The 17,520-nt window shown below is 37.8% G+C and overlaps 1 protein-coding gene across 1 annotated transcript; it reads right to left on the reverse strand.

Moving 5' to 3' along the window:
- Positions 1–1,861: 1,861 nt before the first annotated feature.
- On the reverse strand, positions 1,862–14,729 carry LOC113665328 (uncharacterized). The gene is made up of 6 exons (XM_027181007.2): positions 14,196–14,729; positions 9,594–9,937; positions 8,611–8,692; positions 7,304–7,529; positions 3,218–3,375; positions 1,862–3,065 (listed from the first exon to the last, which is right to left on the reverse strand). The coding sequence occupies exons 1-6, from the start codon at positions 14,590–14,592 to the stop codon at positions 2,839–2,841; spliced, it is 1,434 nt and encodes a 477-aa protein (XP_027036808.2). The 5' UTR covers positions 14,593–14,729; the 3' UTR covers positions 1,862–2,838.
- Positions 14,730–17,520: the final 2,791 nt, after the last annotated feature.

Here is a 17,520-nt window from a genome sequence, read left to right on the forward strand (position 1 = left end):
TGCCCGGTTCTCAAACTTCGTGCGCAGTTTCCGACCACCTGGAAGTTTTAACAGTGAGTTATTTGACGGAAATATTGACAGCTTGTTCAACTCCACCATAATCGTCAACAATTAGCTTTGTAGCTCGAAAGAGGACGCTGTTTAAATCGCCATTTCTATTCGTAGAAGGAAACAAATGTGCAAGGATTCTCAACAACTGATCAGCGCAGGCAAAATGTTTTTCCCGACTCAGCTCGAGAGTGCACTCCATTTGCCTAAAGGTCACTATACTCTGTTTTGCGAGAAGTAAACGTTAGGATCGAGTGAGAAGAGAGCTGGAGATTTTTACTCACTGCCAAACTCTTGTCGTTTCGTATAATGTTGTCAGAAAAGACAGCTAGGCAAAAGAATGGTATCTATAGCAATCAATGTTTTAAAATTAAGTTGCAACGATAAAAGGGACTTGACATCTATGCTTTTAAGACACGGAACAAGAGATAAAATGAAATAGTACGATTAAACTGTCTTGGACCTTTCCACGTTTTCTAGATTGGTCGTAATTATTACACAAGATTATTTTGGCTCACTTTCAATTATTACACAAGATTACATTGGCTCACTTTCTACCGGAAGTGGTCTAAATCTACATGATCTTTCCCCTTTCACCGGAGTTGTCAACAGTAACTACAAACAGTACGTGTGTGATTTAAATGGTACGACTTATCGTTTAGTTCACTGACCCGGTGACCGAGCAATCCAAATTCCATCTCCGGTTGGGGTCACCGTGTTGAGTAAAACGTAGTCAACACATCAAGTGTAACTTGTGCCCAACCCACTGCCCCCGGTTATTTAATTAACAAATATATTTTATTTTGCTGTCTGTTCTGCAAATTAATCATAGGTACTTCGAACTCTATGACTGAGTTGTTGATCCACCAAAGTACAAACGCATTACAAGCCTAGCTTTCCACGCTGACGTCTCCAAATTCATATTCTCCAAACCGTTCTCTTTCAATGTTTTAAGGGTCCTAACAAACATTTTTTTTTTGTTACAATCAGGAGCTTCACTAAATGGTGATCATTTCCTTTGCGTCATAAACTTAACAGTTGGTTCAAAGGTGATACGGACAATAAAGGAGCCAGACACTCACGTGGTTTCTTAGTTCTTTCTATATATTCTATTTCGGGTGAAGGTACGAAGAACAGAACTTATCGAAAAAATTAAGGTAGCTCTCAACCTACACTAAAAAGAAACCCAATTTATTTTGACTTACAAATAAAACAATAAAAAATACACACGGACATGTAATTGTAACCATAAGACGTAATGGAGAAAGCTCCTAAATTCATTCATTTTGCCTTTCCGTTCAAAGCCAATGACATGATTTAATACTTATATTGTTTTTACAGAATCAATAATTGTCAGACTCCGACAAAAGCAGTGACACACTCGCTCCTGACTAGTACCTCACTTAATTGTTCCCATCACAACGCAATTTATCAAACTTTTTTGCATAAACATTACCAAGCCTAAAATGGATGGTAATAGATAACAAACAACTACCCTAAAGCTTTCACTAAGGAGAAGAGAGAAGACCTCCACAAGGAAGGCATTATAGAAAGGGAGGAATTATACAGCATAGGGACTCACCAAACTGTCCACAGTATCTATCAACCCTTTACACCCATACATCCGTATACATGTTCTCCATACAGGTCTCTATACATCTACCATGGTGCTGACAAGAATAATTTTTTTTTTAACAATCACAAGTTTCTTTAAATGGTGCTCATTTTGTTTATTCTTGTGTCCTTGATGTGTGATTCAGGGGCACTATTGTAAGAAGAAAAATTAGATACTAGTACTCTTGGCAGTCAAAGGTTAAAACAACACACACAATAGTTTCTTTTAATTTTCTTATTCAAATGAAATCTAAAACAGTCATATACTTTCAAGTAGTTCATCTAAATAAAAAAATCTTACAAAGCAACACCAGCTGGTGTACCAAAGAGCCACTTCTCTCTCTTTTCAAATGTACATAAAATTACATTCTATTTTCTGCTGATAGTCTTGCCTGTGTACGCATCCTCCCAACCATTGACAACTCGATTCCTATTTCACATTTTCTTTCAGGTAATTGAAAGTGCACAGGCCAACAAAATCTTACTGAATTGTTATTTAGTATTTTATAACTCTGAGGAGTCATCCTTTACACACTTTAATTCAAACCAAGATAAGGTAATTTAATTATTTTCAGAGGGTAGTACATCTCTGCACACTCCATGCAAAAGGTTTAAGATTTTTTAAATTCCATTCAGTCTTTTGCTCTGTTTTTTTTTTCTTTTCAAAAAGAGTGTATAGCAAAACTAGATGTGTAACCTACTGCGTTTGTGCCATTCCAAGAAAAAAAAATGTCTTTTTGCATCAAAGGTGAATTGAGAGAAAAAATGGGGTTTGTGTGCTATACTTAAGTGGAAAGTGAATATTTAAAAAAACCTTGCCAAAAAATTTCTTTAACAAGACTGACACAATTGTTTAATTTCCAACCCTCTCATGGGAAGCTGTTAATTATTGTTCCTAAGACAGAAACTTTATTAGGAGGTTTTATAATAAAATCCCATCATTCCTTGAGTAAGAGAGGTGGATCTCAATACAAGTAATATCTGAGTAAGACACTTAAAAATTGTACAAAACACTAACTTACCTCTTAGTCTAACATCTCTGATTGTGTTGGTTGAACTATGAGGTAGTGCTCATTGACAAGTAAAATAAATTATATATTACACTAAAATGCCTTGAAATTACAGTGATTTATCTAAATATTCAAATTATGCCAGCAAGAATCATGAACAGTATTATCACTGATTTTGCTGTGGCTTGTATGACAAGATACTGCGAATCACTGACTGCTGTGACTTGATGGACTGGTGACTAGGAGGCCTGATGGCAGCAGGTTCCAGGCACTCAGCAGGTGGAACATACACACTCTGCTGAGACTGGGGCCGAGCAGAGTGTCGTGATGCTGAGGCTCTCTGATGTGTAAACACTCGAGGTGAGGAGCGGGACTGGAGCCGACTTCGAATCTCTTAAAAAAAAAAAAGACATTTCTTGTGAGTAAGTGAGTCTCATGGTAGAATTGAGAACTGACAACAGAAATAACTAGAGAGATCTGATAGCTATATATAACTAGATAACTAGATCTGTGTGTTATTGTCCTGAACTAATGAGCTTTTCTACCTTCAATTTCTGCTTCTGCTGTCCCAGGCCTTGGTTTGCTCTGTTCAATCAATGCTTCTTTCTTCTTCTCCGTGGCAATAAATGGTGAGCTGGGTTTACATCCAGGACTTGTCCATTGATATTGAGTATAGCCCTGGGAGCCTGCTGACCGGGGTGTCCTAGGAAAATTATCATAATTTAGCACAGGAGTTGATCATGGCAGAGAGAGAAGTCAACTGAATGACTTTTGTTACAGTGGTATAAGAGCACTAAGTGGTAAAAAGTATGAGTTAGGATGATTAAGCATAGAATTTGATTACAAGGAATGAAAATGAGAGTGAAAAGTAGTACTTTGTGGCTAAAAAGGAGGTGCAGTTCTGATGGACTTCTTGTCTTACTGGGCGATATGGTCATAGTTAATAATCTCTGCACTGTGAATGTACATGTATGAATCACTTTAAATGTTTCTAGGAAAAGAAAAAAGTGAAGAGAGAGAGGTGAAGTGAAATTCTCTTTCTTTAATTCTTTAGTGATGTCCACATGGATAACCACACTTCAAGGATAAATAAACTTCCTCAAAATTTTCAGAATAAGGACAATAGAAACAGTTAATAAAGAACATGAGTGTTGGAAAAGTATTTCCCAGAATTAGCTTGCATCACGACAGAAGATGAACAAAAAAAGAGGAATAGAAAAACCTTTTGTTGCCAAAGAAAAGCCCTGTAGAGTCAAAGAGAAGCTTTGGGCCACTGGGTAAGAAATAGATGGAACCCAAAATCTGTTACAGAATAGAAAAACAGAAATAAAAGGTTTATGAAACAAGCAGTGAGACTGACAGACTGAAGTAAGAAGTGGGCACACAGTTAACACTTTGACACCTTACAGTGACTATGCATTTAGTTTCTCCCTACAATATCAGCCCTGAGTCAAATGTGAAGGTCATGAGAATAAAAGACACGATCTAAAGATTCCCTTGATTATTAAAAAAATTCTCCTTGTCTGCACCTCAGGAAATGTACAGATAACAGTATGGAGAATGTGCTTACTGATGTTAGGGTGTAAAGGGTTAACCCTTTCCCGTCCAAGGGTGACAGTGTGTAATACTACCCCATCTGCCCAAGGCAAGGGAACCAAAATCAACACAAAGTAACACCACTTCAAATTTTAATCAATATATCAGAAACTACTCATTTATTCAAGAAACAATAGAGAGAAACTTTGTTCCTAAGATAATAAACTTTCCATTGCTGCCAAAAATATTTTCTTTTATGCATGCATTCAGCAAATATCAAGAGCTCAAATTAAGTGAATAGAAATCTCAACAAAAACCATCCATGTTGCTCATGAACTCACAGAAACTTGTTACATTTCAGGACAAACTACATCTAACTAATCTATTGAATGAAGAAAATAAGTGATAAAGAATTATTAATGCTATTTTGGACCGACTCGGTGGTCAATTCTTTAAAAAATCATTACAAAAAATCAAATTTTCACAAGCTCGAGTTTTCGAATTTCGCGCCAATGTTCAAGCGAGATCGTCCGCGGTATGGTTCTTAAAGCAGTCTAAACAAATGCGTTTGCCGCAAAGTTCACATGCCATTCGGCACCACGTTTCCTTGTTTCGCTTTAAACAACGCTTACAGCGACCTTTGGAGAACTTGATGGGCCAATGCCCTCCTTCTAGGCGCCCAGAACTTGCAGACAATCGCCGTGCCGAAAAATTTCCGATCAGTAACTTCACAAGATCTAAACGAAAGGCCAGTTGGGTTCTTGATCGGTGATGCGGGGACAGTTTCTCCAAAATATAAGCATTAACAATGGAAACGTCCACAAAGAACCACATGAGACAACGCCACCACTTTTTCGATTTTCTTCCAGCCATGTAGTAGCCCCGCATTTGATCGCTCAAGTCTACACCACCCATGTTGTTGTTGTAGGTCTTCACGACTGGGGCGCTGGGAACTTGAATGACCGTTCCATTGCGTTGTCGTCTACCGACAGTGTCGTTCCCCACGGGATCAGACTGAGAGCTCAAAAAATATACTGGCTTCTTATCTTTCCATACGGTAACGACAATGTTCTCTTTGCGAAGGAACAACGACTCTCCTCGACGAAGTCGCTTGACTCTTTGAGTCTTAGGGGCGATTGCACGCGGGATGCCTTGTCGATTTCCACGAACGGTTCCGCAGATATAAATTTGATCTCGAAGCAAATCTTCAGCGAGAGCAAGAGAATTAAAAAAATTATCGACAAAAACATGGTGATTTTTGCCTACCAGGGGTCGAGTAAGATTGCGGACAACGCGGTGTCCGAGTCCTTGTTCGCGATTGCCATTGCGTTGTTTTCCCGTGTAGACTTCCAAATCGCAAACGAAGCCATTCGACGAATCTGCACACTCCCACACTTTGATTCCCCTCTTTACCGGTTTTAAGGGCATGTACTGTTTAAGGGAAAGTCTTCCTTTAAAAGGAATCATTGCCTCGTCGATCGAAACATTTTTCGACGGCCTGTATTCGCTTTTAATAGCCTCTACAACAGAATCGAGAAGAGGTCGCACTTTGAACAATTTGTCGTGGTTTGCGTGCCCACGTGGCAATTCTCTTCTCTTATCGTTTAGATGAAGATATTGCGATATTTTGGCAAAACGATTCCTCGGAAAAATCTTTTGCACTTCTGGGACTCCGAGAAGCTGATTTCTGGACCAGTATGAGTATACTTCGGGCAATTGTTTAATCCCAAACAGGATATTCAGTGCGAAGAATGCCTTCACTTCTTCGGCGTCGGTTTCACGCCAAGCAGGGTCCGGTTTTGTTTCCATCGCTTGCCGCGCATAACGATTCGTTTCCTCTGCAATTCTGTCAAAATTGCTGTCCTTAAACATTAGGTTAAAAAAGTTTATGGTCGAATAACCTCGAACGTCCCTGACCAGGCCGGTATTCGCGACGAACGGATTCACAACAACTGGACCAGGATCGTCGTTCCACTCTTGTTCGTCTTCTTCGCCACTTTCCTGATCGCTAAGATCGAGATCTGACAAATCCTCCGTGTCAACTGACGAAACAGAAATGTCAGATTCTGACTCGGGATAATTTCTTTCAAACCCCGGTTCAATAGTGAAGCCAATGAACTCTTCTTCCTCGCTATCTGAATCAAAAAGCGCCGCCATTTTAAAACTTCACAAACAAATTTCAACTCGCAATTTCTCAGTAAATTCATATGAACACCACCCCTGAAAGTTGGCTTGAACTGAGCTTTTACTCTAACCCTATTGGTTAAAATACAATAGGCTAGAAGAAACAATGAAAATAAGCATTTTTATTGGTTAGAATTGGCTACTATGTAAAGTGCCATATGGCACGCTTGGGAATTTGAGGGGTGGTACACGCGTGTGCCATATGGCACGGTCGGACGGGAAAGGGTTAAATTAAAAGGCTGCAGTCAGGGAGGAGAGTAAATTCATACGGCCAGAAAACAGTAATGTCCTACACTTGCAAAGATGCTCAGGGCACTCCTTTTGGTTTTTAAATCTGATATGTCACTAAAAAAAAAGTTCAAAATCTCAAGATCAGAGTGCCTTTCACTTAAAGCAAAAACAGGTATATTTCCCATAAGACTCAAACTGTACATTTAAAGATAACACTAAGACCCATGAATATCCATAGAAATTATACCACATGTTGACTGCCTCTAAGACACCAATTCATAGAAATGATAATAAAAGGTAAAGGCCTATATATATGCACACTTGAAGAAATGAAAACCAGACTGAAGGGTTCATATCATGTCTGAGAAACAAAGGATCATTAATGGCAAGCATGCCTACGGCAGTTGTTACTAATATACTTGATCTAGTCATTCCTTCCCTCCCCCCTCCCCCCTCCCCCTCCACCATTAATAAATGGTATAAAACATCCTAGCATGGTCCTAAATACCATTTTGATGCAGTTGGTGTTAAATCTCCAGCTGAAAAAATCCTGGATAACTAACTGACAGTCAAAAACTAGAGATTTAATTATTTACACGATACTGTGCAGGTCCTTTAAAGTTTGGGTGGAAAGGGATTCAGCTTGTGTGAAAGATCTGGAGACAACAATGATCTGTTACCTTGGTTTCTCTGCTTCTTCTTTCTCTTGTTTCTTCCTCTCCAGCTCTTCTCTCTCCTTTCTTTTAGTTTCATTATACTTCTGAATCTCATCCAAATCAAGGCTGGACTCATGCTGTAGCAGCTGATCATCATACATTACAGACTTAATTGTTTCATTAAATCCTTCTCTGTACTCATTATCAGATGTGCACACTGCACGGATCATGTCCAGTACAATTTCTTTTTCTGTGTGATCACAAAGCAAAGGAAACTTTAGTCATCACTTAGATACATGTAAGATAGGAAAGAGCAATTTTGCAAATGCAACATTGGAGTAAATCTAAAGTTAGTGTTTAACCCTTTAACTCCCATGAATGACCAAGAGAGAATTTCTCCTTACAAAGTCTATTAAATTTCAAGCAGAAGAGAGATGAGAATAAAGAAAAATATCAATTAGGGGATTATTACTTGATCCGATATCAAATTCTCAGAACTAACACTATAAGAATTGTATGGTAAACAGTAAGGAGAATCACTAATGTAATTGTGGGAGTGAAAGGGTTGAAAAAGCATAATTAAATCACATGATAAATCACATGTTTTTTGAAGACAAGTAAAACTTTGTATCAGACACCCTGTTTGCCTGACAGCACTATTTAAAGCCACCTTAACAAAATCCTATATTCAAAACCCTTTTCCAGATAAGGGGCTTGACAGCAAGATACAAGATGCAGTCAACTTGCAGCAGACTAATCTAAGATCTTTTTCAAGCATCTGGGTTAACCATGAAAATTTGAGCTTTGATCAATCCAGCCTCTTAGCTTATAAAGGTAGACAAAATTTAAAAACTTGATCTTTTAATCTATTCTATCTGAGCAGAGTGTTATTTGGGGCTAACACCAATTCAGTTTGAATTACCAAATTTACGTACAATTCAAAACACCCCATAGCTAACATGTTAGAGTAAATTTTAATTAGTATTGTAGCTTTTACTGACAGTTTCATAGCTAATAATTCCTTGCCTTCAATTTTTTAACTTAAAGATTAAAATACACATTTAAGGTCAACAGTGAATCAAGGAGTCTGTGAGACACCTTATGGATGAATTTGTATTGACTTGACTCAAATTGACTATAGCGCTCATGCTCTGGACAAAACTAAAGACTTAATTTGTCTAGCTACCACTGCAGTGATCATAAGCTTAAACCAAGGACACTATGATAGACTACGATTGTGAGAATAAGGTTAAATTCCCATGTCTTAACCCTTTAACAGCCTCTTCATGAAAAGTATGCCACCCCACTTTGAAAATTTGTTATGGTCATACCTCTTTCAGGAGCATGGACTAACCATGATTTTATATCATCAGGATGGGTTGGTCGGAGAATGTTAACCAACATGTTGTACATCTAAAAAGACATAAAAAAGAAAAGACATACATTGTGAATATTTCAGCAATATTCAAATGCTTTTCACCCATTATACTTTGTAGTAATCCTTGGAGTAGAGATGGAACTGCAAAGGGGAGAATTGTCCAGCTGTTCAGACTTCTCACCCCATTAGATTTGTGGGTTTTTTATTTCTTGTCTGACATCAAGACTCTTGGAACAACAAGATGGGATGCTGATACTCAATATCAAGTACTAAAAATTACATTTTCTATATTAAACATTTCTCTGCCTTCTTACAGTACAACTAAGATTTAACCAAACACATGTAATAAGCACATAAAAATGGATAAATAAAAATGTTTAAATTTCTGTTTGCATGATATTAATGATAATGTCTCCACTAAGCTCTATGTATTGCTTTATTCTATGCCAATTTTCAAAACCAAAAGTACATGAGAGTTTTTTTTACCATGATTCCCTTATAACCTTAAAGATAATTTCACAGCTACAAGGAATATATAAAGGAAAAGCATTTTGCACATGCTAAACACCCTAAATGAGATCAAATAGTTTGACAGCTCACAGAATAATTCTGTGAGCTGCAAACTTCAAGCCTGGTCACAAGCCTCTCTACCAATTTGTATGGGAGAGGTACATTCAACCTTCCCACCTACATTGGAAATGAGAGAATTGATAGGGAATGCTTTTAGTCACTTCCACTATGTCTTGCCTGTACTAGGAAAACTAGTGAGATCATCTATACTTGATTACACCCCTGTGTACCCTGAGTGTGACATAAAGATCATAAACCCAATAAATCCATTTCAGTACAATATTGCACTGGTTATATAGACTGAGATGCATCACTTTGATTGACATTCACCATGACTTTTGCACATAATTTTTGAATAATACTTACAGTCAGATCACTATCAGTATCTGCAGCAATGTGCTGCAAGGGAAGTTCTGTTCGCAGTACAGATGGCCTGCCTCCCTGTCTGGACTCTCCCAACCTCGATGGTGGCTTCTCGCCATTACGTGACGGGGGAATTTCCCCATTTCTTGATGGTGGTTTCTCTCCATTCCTTGATGGAGGAGGAAGCACACCACCTCTTGATGGTGGAGGTCTCTCCCCTAGTCTTGATCCCTGCCTCGATGGAGGCACTTGATAACTTGCAATGTTGGTGTAGCGGCTTTTGCTTTTAAGGCCAGAAGCTTCTGTAAGTTTCCTCAACTCCTCTCGCCAGGTTTCTGTTATTGGAACTGCAGAGTAACAATCATCATAGTTGTTAGTGGGGTTTTATGGTCATTACCTTGAAGTTTAATGGATGGTAATATGACCTGGTGGAGTCCTAATCAGTCTGTCTGTGATAAACAAACTTAGACTACAATGAAGTTAAAGGTTATTTGTTAATTACAACTAAGATTGAAGACAGAGTTTGACAATAAAAAGCCCCATTACTGATCATTTAAAAATACATGTAATAAAACTTTGGAAAAACAAAATCCTGATCTGTCAATCATGTCCATAAACACAAACATAGCACTTGACTTTTTTCCTTCAGAAAATAAGCCCAGTAGTCTATCGTACAGTTCACTCAAATGACGCCTTCCATAGAATTTTACAAGCAAGACACATGGATTGACTTCCAAGCTCTTTGGAGTAATACCACAAGGCTTGGGAGAGGGGGAGAGGAAAAGTAGGGAAGGAGGGGGAATATAAAAAAAAGCCTTGTCAGGGTAACCAGTCAACTCGCCGACGGACCAACTCGCCGACGCCAACTCGCCGACGTATAAAATCGAGTAGAGACGTCGGCGAGCTGGTCGTCAATCCAATACAACTTATTAGAAGTTAAACATACAGAGAAGTAAACGATATTTAGTAAAAAAATACTGGCGAACATTGGTGAACATCAAACAGAAGCTTAAACATCGGTGAACATTGGTGAACATCACCAATGACTATAACGAACGAGTTATTGTGCGACAACAACACCGTAAAAACTCGTCTTGTCAATCGCTCAGATTTTTTACGAAAACTTGGCTTTCTAGACGAGATCTTTAGTAAAATGCAATTATTTTTATTTGCAACAAAGTTTATAAGGATCTTAAGGCGAATAAAGCGAAGTAAACATCACCAACGACTCTAACAGCTTCAGACGCGAACAAGTTATTGTGTGACAACAACACCGTTAAGACTCAGCATGTCAATCGCTCAGTTTTTTTAACGAAAACTTGGCTTTCTAGACAAGATCTTTAGATCAAGACAAGATCTTTTAAACTTTGTTGCAAATAAAAAGAAATACTTTTTACCAAAGATCTTGTCTAGAAAGCCAAGTTTTCGTTAAAAAATCTGACCGATTGTCATGATGAGTCTTTACAGTGTTGTTGTCATACAATAACTCGTTCGTGTTTGAAGCTGTTAGAGTCATTGGTGATGTTTACTTTACTTCATTCGCCTTGAGATCCTTATAAACTTCGTTGCAAATAAAAAGAATTGCTTTTTACTAAAGATCTTGACTAGAAAGCCAAGTTTCCTTTAAAATCTGACCGATCGTCATGATGAGTCTTTACGGTGTTGTTGTCACACAATAACTCGTTCGCGTCTTAAGCTGTTAGAGTCGTTGGTGATGTTTACTTCGCTTTATTCGCCTTAAGATCCTTATAAACTTTGTTGCAAACAAAAAGAAATGCTTTTTACTAAAGATCTCGTCTAGAAAGCCACGTTTTCGTTAAAAAATCTGAGCGATTGACATGATGAGTCTTTACGGTGTTGTTGTCGCACAATAACTCGTTCGCGTCTTAAGCTGTTATAGTCATTGGTGATGTTCACCAATGTTCACCAATGTTTAAGCTTCTGTTTGATGTTCACCAATGTCCAATGTTTTTTTACTAAATATCGTTTAATTTTCTGTATGTTTAGCTTCTAATAAGTTGTATTGGATTGACGACCAACTCGCCGACGTCTCTACTCGATTTTATACGTCGGCGAGTTGGTGTCGGCGAGTTGGTCCGTCGGCGAGTTGACTGTAAACCCTTGTCAGATTGAGGGATTAATTACTAACCCACAAGGAGCCAGGGAGAGAGACATATCTTAATCTGAACTGTCATGAAGCTTGATAACTATTTAAAACTAGCATCCTTGTTTTGGCTGAAACTCTTCAATATTTAAAAATTATAGGAAATAAACAAGGCTTTCTGATGCAAATTGTCTAATCAAAATATAAATGCATCACCCAAAGGATAACTACAAAATATTGTAGGATAACCATTTGTATAGTATTACTATTTCGCCCTAATTTTGGTTAGCAGTTTCATTTAGGTGAAGAGAATGGTAAAGAAACAAACAAGAAACTAAACACTCTTGACAGGGGGGCAAGGGGAAATTCAAGAGACCTAAACTTTAAACAAGGATCTCCTTGAAAACTTATCAATCTAGACAGGGTTTACTAACAGAGGAGGGCCTTAAAACTTGAATCTTAACTCAGTTAGGGAAGAGGCTCACTAGAAACTTGAAACACTGGAGGGAAGTTGTTTAAGAGGAAGGCGCATCTAATTCTGGAATCTCTATATGGGGGTTGATAGGAAAAAGGAAAAGCCTGACTATGAGCCCCTTGTAGCAAAAGGTAAGCCATTAGAGACAGTGAGCAGTGTCAAAGTTCTAGGCCTGCACATAAGATGGGATCTAAAGTGGAATATAAGCATACAGAAAAGGCCTCTAATAAAGAGAGGGATTGTTAAAAACTTGAAACTCTACACGGGAGCTTAAACAAGAGTAAGGCTTAATAGAAACTTGACACTCTTTAAGAGTACATTCTCTGAAACTTAAAACATAAGACAGTGGGGCTTCTAAGAGAAAAGACTAGTTATAAACTTGACCTTTTTACACAGGGTTGTTAAAGAAAGAACAAATTAGAAAATTGAAACACTGGACAGGGGGCCTCTAGAGAAGGGGCTTAATATAAACTTGACATTTTACACAGGGTTGTTAAAGGAAGAACAAATTAGAAAATTGAAACACTGGACAGGGAGCCTCTAAGAGAATGGGCTTAATATCAACTTGACATTTTACACAGGGTTGTTAGAGAAAGGACAAATTAGAAACTTGAAACACTGGACAGGGGGGCCTCTAAGAGAAGGGGCTTGATATAAACTTGACATTTTACACAGGGTTGTTAGAGAAAGGACAAATTAGAAACTTGAAACACTGGACAGGGGGCCCCTAAGAGAAGGGGCTTAATATAAACTTGACATTTACACAGGGTTGTTAGAAAAAGGACAAATTAGAAACTTGAAACACTGGACAGGGGGGCCTCTAAGAGAAGGGGCTTGATATAAACTTGACATTTTACACAGGGTTGTTAGAGAAAGGACAAATTAGAAACTTGAAACTCTAGACAGGGGTTGTCAGAGAGAGATTATTAGAAACTAGAAATGCCACATGAGGGCTGTCGGAGAAAGGCTTATTAAAAACTTGCAACTGTATTGATAGGGGTTATTACAGGAAGGAATTCTCTTTAGGAACTTGAGGCTTTAGACAAGGACACCAGCTAACATGTAATGGAAGGAAATATAACTTTTTGTGATGTTTAATTCAATTCTGTAACAATCTTGAACATTTCTGTCCCTTTTAACATTTGCAGTGCTGGTCAATAATTCAATTATTGAAGTCAATGATTATATACCTTTAGAACAGAATCTAATTAGATTAGAACATAATTAAAAATATATGTTTAAGATGGTCAAGTTAAAACGGATAATCTTTGCGATTTACATAAAGGTTTTGGTTAATTCTGCAAACATTTTTAAAAAATGCTAGAAAACGTGTACTTAAGAGTTAAAATGAAAAGATAGGGTATTTGTAGAAAAAAAAGTTTTTTTTTTTTCTCCTAGCTTAACTCAAATTGAAATTTATTTCAAACAAGAAAACGAAATCATTAATAGCAGTGAATTAAAGTCCACAGAGTGGCAACTGGTTTGTTTTTATAATTCCGAAGTTATTAAAACTCAATATATTATGACGAAGATATAGATAGAAATGCAAATAATTAAAAAAACACAAAATAATGGTAAAGATTAAAACTGTTTGTTCTATGTGCTTACGCTGGACAGAGTATTTTAATTAAAACTTCCACGGCTATTAGCAAATTAAAAGTTAGAATTGGCATTGACAGCAACCTTGACGATTGACGTACAATTTTGTCGAACGAGTTTCCATGATGACACGAATTTGCGAAGCAAAGAAAGACTCAAACAAAGCAATAAAAGCACTTTATTCTATTTGCCTTTCGTGATTTAGCGGATGCATTTTCAACACAATAGCATTTTAGCTATTTCTCTAGCTGAATTTAACACAACCGTTCGTTCCCAGAACAACAAAGAAATTGCACCTGAGGAATTATCAATTATCATCTGATCCAAAGTGGCTCAAAACAATTTATCGTTGCTAAGTGCGATTACAGCATCATTATCATGGGTTAAAAGTAAAAAAGGTGGAATAAAAGGCAGTAAAAAATCTTACCTAAACCAACGGATGGGACGGCCTTTTCTTTCACACTGTCTAGATTGATTGGTAAGTGCAAACCATGGCTGGATTTCAAAGGTCTCTGCCGCATTTGGTCGATGGTTGGTGTCCCAACGGTAGGTGTACAAACTGTATAATCGATCACAGTGCAAATTGGGACATCTAAAAGTCCTTTAAGATGCCTCACTCTCTGTGGATGAGGGTTATGCCTCGCAAAAAATGGATTTTTGCTGTTTCTGTTTGGAAAGCTACTTGTGCTTAGCGACGATTCCGACCTACGAGGCCATGCGTATCGACTTGTAAGAGGCATTTTATCGTCGAAATTTTCTTGAATTGTTCCCCGCACAAGAAGTTGCTGGCCTCCGCTTGGTGTAAACGTAGGCATAGCTTCCATTCCTTGATTAAAACGGGGTTATACAAGTTTTTTGGCTGGATTCAGAGACCAGAATGCCTTCGACGTGTTTTCAGTGAAATGAGGTTGGTATCAGATAACAAGTAACACGGTGTAATCATTCCAGGAGTTCTAATTGGCTGTCACGTCGCTATGGATACGTAAGTTAAACGCCACATTGGCGCCATTTTGGTCAATCAAATTTTTCTTAATTCATATTATTTTCTCGGCTAAAAGCACCTGGCGCCTGGCCTAGGCCTGGCAAAATGAAACAGAAGAGGTAATATTAAAAATTAAAGGGTGCTTTTCTAGAGCAAATATAAATTTCCTGTGTATTTCAAAATTCTAGGGCTTAATTTTCAGCACAAAGTTTTAGAAGGATCTGTGACTGTTAATATACAACAAAAGAGAATGTCTTTTGTCTTCCATGACAGAGAACTCACAAACAGGCTGCGTAATCGCTCAAACTGGAGTCAACAGAAATCGGCGGAACCATTATCAACATTATTTTTGTTAAATTTTTCCGCATTCAGAATTTATTCAAGATTTTCTATTTGTGAAGAAAGGTACCAGCTCAGCAGAAATGAACAAACTCGTATTTTGCATCGGTGAGGAGTGTTCAGTAACTAATAATTCTTCTTATTAGTTACTGAACACTCCTCGCCTATGCAAAATACGAGTATGATAACTTGACAAGCTCCACCCTGTAAATTATATTAGTAAACACTGGTTAAACGTCATCTGATGGCAATAGCTACCCGAAGTGACCTTAACATGTTTTCCGTGAAAATAATGCACGTGAATTCATGATCTGATGAAGACACTTGCCCGGGAGACTCTGGCTGAGAACACGGGAGAAGGGAGACCATCTGCATCTTAATAGCACTCTAGCACTCTTTTGCTCCATCCTTGACAAGCAAAACGAAAAAAAACATACAAGTCCTTGACGAACTATATTACAGCTGGAGAACATTAACTTCGGTTCTTATCAGACGGTTCGAGAGGTACTCATTCTCAGAGAAGTCAAGAACTTCCTGGGAGGAATCTTCTTCGTATTTCAGATAATATTTCATCGAATATTGTTGTTTTGTTTTGCTCTCTCTGTTTATATGCGATATTCCATTAGTCAAGTAACTTCTTTCCTCAGAAACCAAAAGCAGTCAGTTTAGCAGTTATCTGTAGCGTTTGTCAATTTTAATGTTAAATTTTATGTCTGAGATGAAGACATACCTGAGGCAAGTTAACGGCGAACTTCGGAAGTACCTGCAGTCGTACTCTCTTGACATTTTTTTAGGAGTTTAATAAAACCACGATGGCAACGGGGACGTCACCAAACAAAAGGTTTAATGAGTATAAAAATGGCTGTGCACGTGCGTTAAAAATTTTTGTAGATTTCTTTGCGTCCTCTGCAAATGACCAAACTTTGCGTCGTCTGGAGAACGTGAACAACACTGGCTAATTTTTTATATTTCTATTAGTAATTTAACGCTGTGTTCCTTATTCAGTTTCGAGACAGTTTTGACCGTGAAAAACAAACTAAACGACTCTATAGAGTATCGCGAGATTCGTAGGTAAAATGAAGGTTCACTTTTTAACTGACATTGTCCACGGCGTCCGTTGCTTCTTCTACCCCTTATTAGCGTTCGGCAGACTCCCGAGCCCTTGCGCCATACTCTGATTGGATAAAACGAAAGTCAGAAACTTCAAAGAGAAATTGACCAAACATTTTCAACCACTCTTATAGATAAGCCCCCCTTTCACCTGTGGCATTATGAGATAATCACGAACGACTCTAAATGATTTCTACCTCCAGCTGAATGCCATTAGCTAATAAAAACCTTTCCGCTGTACTCATAAATTTCCTCTTGCGCACTGAGGGGTTTTCTGTATTATTTTCATGCTGCTTTTTTGTCGCTGAGGAAAGCGCTTAGCTCTATTTACATTGGTTGAATTAACGTTCGATCGCTAAGTACCCACTTAATACGAATAACGTAACTAGAATTGCTTTACCAGAATCATATGCACAATTTTTAAGTTTTATCAACTAAATTATTCATAGTCGTTGGTTTTTCGTTTTTTCTTTACATTAATTTTTTTGCCTTGTTTTGTTTTTTCACTTTTTATGACCACTATGGTAATTTTTCCAAATTTTCCTGGCAACATTCAACGCCAAATTTCACGAAACATTCTAGTGGAAGAAACTAAAAAATGATTGACGCAATAAAGCTTTGTTTTTGCTACAAAACAGCTTTCAGGTTAATCAAGCGAGCCTTTTGTTAAAAAGAGGATTTTGGTCTACCTCAAAGACAATCTAAATTAAACTATCGTGGGTTAGTGAAGTGTTAATGGTACCCAGTGAATACATTTTCAGAAAGCTTCGCGAACAAGGAACTCACACAAAACACGACAGTCTTATGAAAGAGTTGCTCCTGGAACAACCTTATTCAACATCAATCGGTTCAATAGAATTCAGAACTTTTTTTCTCCAAGGTGAAAATTTCACCTAACTGAACTGTAAATAACTAAGCTAAATTGGATAATTTTCCTCAAGGTAGCATTTTTTTACGGTATACTTAAGGAAAGCACAAGATGAATTGTTCGGTTGCGGTATAAATTTTGATAAGTCGGACAGCATCATCTGATTTTGACATGATCAGTTACACACACGATCTGTTGCATAAGAAGAACACATCACTTATTTTCGAGTGCTCCATCTTCAACTTGTCAAATTTCAATTTCGTTTTTTTACCAATTAGCAACAACTATTTCATAATTGCCCGAATGATAATTCGCCTCTGTGACCGGTTCGTCCGATATTTCTATGGTGTTTGATTCTATGGAACAGCCGATCACGAGAGAACTCTAAACACAAATATATCTTGCATTATTTGCGCGAAGCGCAAGAAAAACAGACTTTAGGCTGGTTGACTG

Source organism: Pocillopora damicornis, chromosome 3 (assembly GCF_964200805.1).
Source record: "Pocillopora damicornis chromosome 3, jaPocDami1.2, whole genome shotgun sequence".
Lineage (NCBI taxonomy): Eukaryota > Metazoa > Cnidaria > Anthozoa > Scleractinia > Pocilloporidae > Pocillopora > Pocillopora damicornis.

What these genes read in the sequence shown, in the direction of transcription:
- LOC113665328 (XM_027181007.2), bottom strand. Translation starts at nt 14,592, where the DNA reads ATGGAAGCTATGCCTACGTTTACACCAAGCGGAGGCCAGCAACTTCTT. An exon ending in ATACTGATAGTGATCTGACT is followed by an intron (nt 8,693 to 9,593) that starts GTAAGTATTATT and finishes ATGTCTTTTTAG; the next exon opens with ATGTACAACATGTTGGTTAA. An exon ending in AGTCCATGCTCCTGAAAGAG is followed by an intron (nt 7,530 to 8,610) that starts GTATGACCATAA and finishes GTGATCACACAG; the next exon opens with AAAAAGAAATTGTACTGGAC.